Genomic DNA, 6,608 nt, shown 5'->3' with positions numbered 1-6,608 from the left:
CCCCCCCCCCCCCCAAAAAAAAAAAAACCTTGGTTTACAACCCAATCTTTTTAGATGTTTTGCAACAAATGTTTAGTTTTGACACAACTTGAGATAAAAACTCACAATCTTCAAGATTTTCCAAGATGAATTGTAAATTCAAAGAGTACCCAATGAAAATAATAAAGACCTGCTCATGAAGGGGGAATCGCCACTTCATATCCTCATCCAAATAAGCTTACCTAGTTAGTGCACATATTTTTCCACATGACAATATATGATGTAGAAATTATGGGCATTGGGTAGAACGGTAACGCCTGACTAGAGGACACACCAAATTCCAAACTCAATTTTATCTAAATACCCTCCTTTATGTCCCTGCACCATGTTTCTACCAGGAAAAAAAAACCTATGAATTGGAATGCACACTCAGATCATCTTCTCATAGACCAACTTCAATTGCTGGAACATGACAATTGCTGGGTAGATCATGTGGTTTGGACTGGTCTTAAAACAGTGATCCAGACGACTGTAATATCACGAAAACTTAAAACCAATGTTTAGTGAAATATTCAGCAACAATGCATATAGCGACGATATTTAAAAGGGGGGAAAAATTCAAAAGGGGAGAAAAATCTATAAAAGATAAAACCCCCACCACTGTAGTATTAAAATTTTAAGGCGTTTAACAAGAAAAACTGAAGTCAGGAAGTTGTAATATGTTCCAAACCATACACATAAGGGCACCACTATCAGCAATATCCAAGTACAGTCAACAGATTATCTACATAAAGCTAATGGATACCAAGGGATATAATATGTAAGTCCAAGCCTTGATTGCCTTGTCATTTGTTTTCTCATTCTCAATTAGTTAATTGCTAACCTTCCAATCGCAGCGTCAACCCTGAGAGAACAACGTTTCACAAATGAGATACTTTAGAGCAGCATCAAGGAAAATAGAGGACAACAATATTCATACTCTTACCACATTAAGAAAAGATAGAAAACAACACAAAATCCTATCATTGTTTATAGATTGAGGTTCTCAATCAGCCCGGGAAGGAATAAGAAACAGTGGTTAGACATCAAATATGTGTAATATAAGTAAGAAGTGAAAATATCACCGATTGGCTAATATGATAGCAAGATTCACTTTTGGTATTTGTACCTCATCTCTGTTAATAAGACGTTAACTCAAACATACCAATAACCTAAGCAGATACAATGTAGCCAACAGCATGAAGCACATAAGAAATTTAAAGTTAATTTAGTTTAAGAACAAAGTCTATTTAAAAAAACATTTACAAGAACAGTGACAATAACACACAAAACCTAAAATAAGCCTACTCCAAACTACTTTATCTTTGGATTCACAAATTCTGTTCTTGCAGTCCATCTAGTTAGGAAAAAAAAATCTTCAATCAGCCTATAAGCAGCAAGCCTTCCTGTCTTCTCCCCACCACATATCGTCAATTCAGTATATAATGATATACAGATATCACTATTTTCAACAAGCAATTCAATTCTTATAATGCATCTCCTAACAAGTGACATAAGCATCATTTCCAAAAGCCCTTCTTCCAACAGCATAATTAAATCGAAGAGAATGTATGCAAAAACACCCAAGTAATTTAACTTTGATCCACCTGGAAAGATCTCAAGTAATTACAAGTGACAAATAAATTACATACCTATTTCACATCACCTAAGTGCATTAGTGCTAACAAAGGAAATGCAATTTTTTTGTAAGAAGCTAGTATTTTGCAATAAACATGCAAGGGATAATTCATGTCTTCACCCTACTTTTCCTTCATTTTGAATGCGAGCAGCTTAAAACATGATTGATTGCATTATGAGTTCAGCATCGCAATATCCAAGTACAGTCAACAGATTATGTACATCAAAATAAAAGATTATAAAAGATAGGCCCCCACCACTGTTGTATTGACATTTTTATGGTGTTTAACTGAAGTCAAGAAGTTGTAATATGTTTCGAAACCATAAAGGGCATCACTACCAGCAATATCCAGGTACAGTCAACAGAATACGTACATCAAAATTAATTAAGGGATAACCAACCAAGGGATATACTATGTAAGCCCGCTCCTTGATTGCCTTGTCATTTGCTTTCCCATTCTCAATTAGTTAATTGCTAACCTTCCAATTTCAACGTCAACCCTGAGAGAACAACGTTTCACAAATGAAATGCTTTAGAGCATCAAGGAAAATAGAGGACAACAATATTCATACACATACCACATTAAGAAAAGATAGAAAACAACAAAATCCTATCAATGTTTATAGATTGAGGTTCTAAATCAATCATATCGCATTAACAATTGAGTATACCACCAAGAAGCACCTCTTTGCCATTCATGTACCTAATTTTAAGTTTTCCTGTCCAACTTCCTCATCCTCAACAACTTCACTCATCCAACGTATCAAATTTGTGTAAGATAAGTAAGAAGTGAAAATATCATCAGTTGGCTAATATGACAGCAAGATTCATTTTCAGTATTTGCACCTCATCTCCGTTAATAAGACCTCAACTCAAACATACCAATACTCTGAGCAGATGGAATGTAGCCAACAATGTGAAACACATAAGAAATTAATGTTATTTTTTAGTTGAAGAACAAATTCTATTAAAAAAAAAGCATTTACAAGAACAGCGACAATAAACTTCCAATATAAAGGAGTATAGGACAGCACACAAAACCTAAAATAAGCCTATTCCAAACTACTTTATCTTTGGATTCACAAATTCTGTTCTTGCAGTCCATTCTAATTACGAAAAAAATCTTCAATCACCCTATAAGCAGTAAGCTTTCCTGTCCTCTACCTAACACATATCTCCAATTCAGTATATAATGATACAAAGATATCACTATTTAATTCTCATAATGTATCTCCAAACAAGGGAAATAAGAATCATTTCCAGAAGCCCTTCCAACAGGCTAATTAAATTGAAAATAATATAGGCTGGAAGCATGGCTCACTCTTATCTAAGTAATTTAACTATAATTCACGAGGACTGATCTTAAGTAATTACAACTGACAACTAAATTGCATACCCCTTTCACATCATCTAAGCTCATTAGTGCTTAAAAAGGAGAGGCAAACTTTTTGTAAGAAACTAGCATTTTGCAATAAACATGCAAGGGAAAATTCATGACTTCACCCTGCTTTTCCTTCAAGTTGAATGCAAGCAGCTTGAAACTTTGAGCAACTGCATTACGAGTTCGACATTGCAATTTTTAAAATTAAACAATAATTGTTCAGGGAAAGGGTACACAAACAAAGAGGAAACAATTGTAAATATATAGGAAAAATAACTTGAAGTGTAAATCTGGTCTAAAAATTATTATATCATATTAATACCTCTGCGTCCTGTTCTTTTTCTTCGTTTCTGCTTGTTCAATTCCACCATTGGCATAGAGTGGAACAAGACTCCCAACACAATTCTTTGTTCCAATTATTCTGTGTGCACCACGAATCCTTAGTTTCCTAGCACTCCCTCTACTGGGATCATACAGGACCAACGCATTGAAATCAATCTCGAGTATTAGTTCACCATTTTTTGAATAGTATACCGGTTTGATGTCATCACCATCCCTTAACACTGATTGTTCAATTGATAACTCTTTCACCCAAGAGTCCCCCATTCCATAATCCTTCATCACCCAAACCTCAACACGATCCAAAAATTGATAGAACGCACAGAGTTGTCCTCCTCGAACCCCGAGAAATGTCAAAGGGGTGACCTTATGATGGAGAACCCTTAGGGAAGGGAGGGGAAATCAGAGTAGAGATGGGGAAAAGGAGATCACACTCACACATTCATTCAATAATCAATTTGCTCTCTAAATCTTCAGTCGATTACAACCAATATATAGAAAAATAGGAACATGAAATTAGAAACTTAACTGAAATGGAAACTAGCCTAAATTAGGAAACAACTATAAAAAGGAAACCAAAGCAAGGAAATAAATCCTACTCCTACGTTCAAGTCTGGAAACTAAAAGCATGAAATAAAATACTAAGTAAACTACTAATTTTATTTCCAACCCTTGTTGGACCAAAACCCTGGGCTGGACCGGTTCTTCTTGGCTCTTGGCTTCCAAAGCCGGTCATGCTGGTCCAACCAAGAAAGGGCAGCCGTATCTGCATCAACTCTCCTCCTCTGAAAAGAACTCGACTCCGTCGAGTTAGGGAAAGGACCGAGGAGACCGTCTGAAGGAATACGCTGAATGAGGAATGATCCCACCATCTTCTTGAGCTTAATTTCAGGGAGATCTTTGGCAGGATGAAACTTCATAGTCTTGTTGGCATGCTTGAAGGCATAGGTATTGGCATAGCCACAATGCTGTACTTTCTTATCAAACAACCAAGGTCGACCAAGAAGGATATGGCACACCTTCAGAGGGAGGACATCACATTGGACTGTATCCTTAAATCCACCAATAGAATATATGACCAAGCACTTATCTGTGATTTTGAGATTAGTGTTGTTCACCCAAGCAACCTTGTAAGGATTAGGATGTGGTTCTGTATTCAATCCCAGCTTACGAACAGCGTCTTCAGAGACAACATTAGTGCAACTGCCTCCATCAATGACCAAGGTTAGCAACTGATCATTGCACTTCACACGAGTCTGAAAAATACTACTGCGGCGCCAATCTTCATTTTCAGTGGCCTTTTGAGTGGTCAACACATGACGAATGACATAAAAAGGATGTTGGTCTTCGTCACTGAGACTGTCATTGACTTCACCTGTTGCACGCTCTTCTCTTAAATCAACTGTGTCAGAACCAAGTTGCTCTTCGGGAATATATGGTATAGGAGAATCCTTATCAATAAAAGCAACCAATCGGCTGGGACATTGAGCACTGATATGTCCAAATCCATGGCATGAGTAGCACCGAACTGTAAATTTTGAAGAATCAGAAGGTTTATCTGAACCACGCCGAGGGGGGTGAGTATGGGTGAGTAGGCCGTGAAGATGACATTTCAGAGACATGTCGAGGTGGAGAATACGGCCGACTAGGTCGTGAAGAGGCCATAGATGTAGCACTAGCCTGTGGTTTGCTAGATGACCTCTCTTGGGTAGGAGATTGTTGCCAAACGGAACTAGTACCTCGAGAAAAAGTATCTGCAAAATTTTTTCGATTGTATGGGCGTTTCAGACTTTCCTCAACCTGATATGCTACTTGTACGGCGTCTTCGATGGTAGGTAGTCGACTAGATGCAAGGGCAGCACTAAGTTGAGGGTGCAAACCATTGCGAAATTGGGCTACTAAGACTTCTTCATCCCACTCAAAGTCAGAACGAGTGGCCAAATAATAAAATCTAGCAACATACTCTTCAACGGTCAAATTCTCTTGTTTTAACTGTGCAAACCTGAGATGCATGCGTTGCTTGTAATCAGAAGGCAAAAATCGCCGATTCATGACTTCATACATTTTAGCCCAAGTATTGACCAAACCAATGCCTCGGGTTCGGTTCTGTTGTTGTTGCTTGATCCACCAGACTTGAGCCGTGCCTTTCAGTTTGGCCTCTGCAAATAGGATCATTCGAGCCTCAGTCAACCCGTACCATCTGAAGAATGTATCTAAACTGTGAATCCAGTCAAGGTACAATTCTGGATTATTATCTCCATAAAAATCAAGGACATCCAGTTTTGTTGTTCTTTCTGCTCCATCATCATGTTTACCAGTCCCATATGGTGGTGGAGGTGGTGGTGTATGATGTGGTGGTGGTGGTGGTGGTAGTGTTACTGGCGGATCCTGTGGAGTGGTGTTGGAAGAATCCCCAGATTGAATGGGACTCTTTCCTTTATCTGCTGCCACCAAACGATCAATAAAAACTTGCATAGATTCCACCATTGTTTTTAGGGATGTGACCATGTTAGTGAGAACATCAAATTTTGTATCAGTTTCTCCTTTATAAGAATTCCGCTGTTGAACAACTTCACTATTGGCAACCATGGTGATGATTAACAAAATAGCACTCAAGAATATATGGTAGAATAGTAAATAATTTTTTTTTTTTTTTGGAATGGCAGAATTGCAATTACTTGAAATTCAAGTAAACCACAAAGGATATCAAGTGTGGTCAGGGATCTAAATGTAAATAAGAAAAAAATGAGGGATAGAAGGAATTAATAGATAAAAGAGGGGTAATTATGGAAAATCAGAAGAATTAAGGGAAGAAAAAAAAAACAAAAAAAACAAAAAGAAATCGTGTGGAAGAAAAAGGGTTACTGCTGGCCGACTGAAGGGGCAGTGAGGAGGAAAGAGAAAGAGAGATCCAGGGCTCTTTTCTTGGCTACGGCAAGTAGAGGCGGAAACCAAGGATCGCCGACTCCAACAATGGATCGAGACTTACATGGGGGTTGTGATCAGCGGTGGTGACTTCAATCAGCTATGGGGACTTCGCAATGATGAAAGTCGACGTGCAGCGGGAGGCGAGAAACTGGGAACCAGGTATGTCTCTTTGTCTTCTCTCTCTGTTTCTACTTCTTCTTCTTCTTTTCTTCTAGCTTCTATCTCTCTCTTCTCGACTTTTCTTTCTTCTCGGTTCTTTTTTTTTTCTTCTTCTTTCTGCTCCTTTTCTCTTCTTTTTTTTTT

General features: G+C 38.0%; 1 protein-coding gene across 1 annotated transcript in view; it reads right to left on the bottom strand.

The window, feature by feature from the left end:
* Nucleotides 1–618: 618 nt before the first annotated feature.
* LOC122059167 (F-box protein CPR1-like) overlaps nucleotides 619–6,608 on the bottom strand; it is a 7,535-nt gene continuing 1,545 nt past the window's right edge. The window contains exons 3-5 of the mRNA XM_042621849.1: nucleotides 3,361–3,743; nucleotides 2,059–2,157; nucleotides 619–883 (exon numbers count right to left, since the gene is read on the bottom strand). Of these exons, the coding sequence (XP_042477783.1) occupies nucleotides 2,121–2,157; nucleotides 3,361–3,743 (420 nt within the window). The 3' untranslated portion in view covers nucleotides 619–883; nucleotides 2,059–2,120. The remainder of the gene's footprint in view (nucleotides 884–2,058; nucleotides 2,158–3,360; nucleotides 3,744–6,608) is intronic.

The sequence above is a fragment of the Macadamia integrifolia genome, chromosome 13, assembly GCF_013358625.1.
Source record: "Macadamia integrifolia cultivar HAES 741 chromosome 13, SCU_Mint_v3, whole genome shotgun sequence".
Lineage (NCBI taxonomy): Eukaryota > Viridiplantae > Streptophyta > Magnoliopsida > Proteales > Proteaceae > Macadamia > Macadamia integrifolia.
Note: the sequence above shows the minus strand (reverse complement) of the source record. Positions and strands in the feature narration are given on the sequence as shown.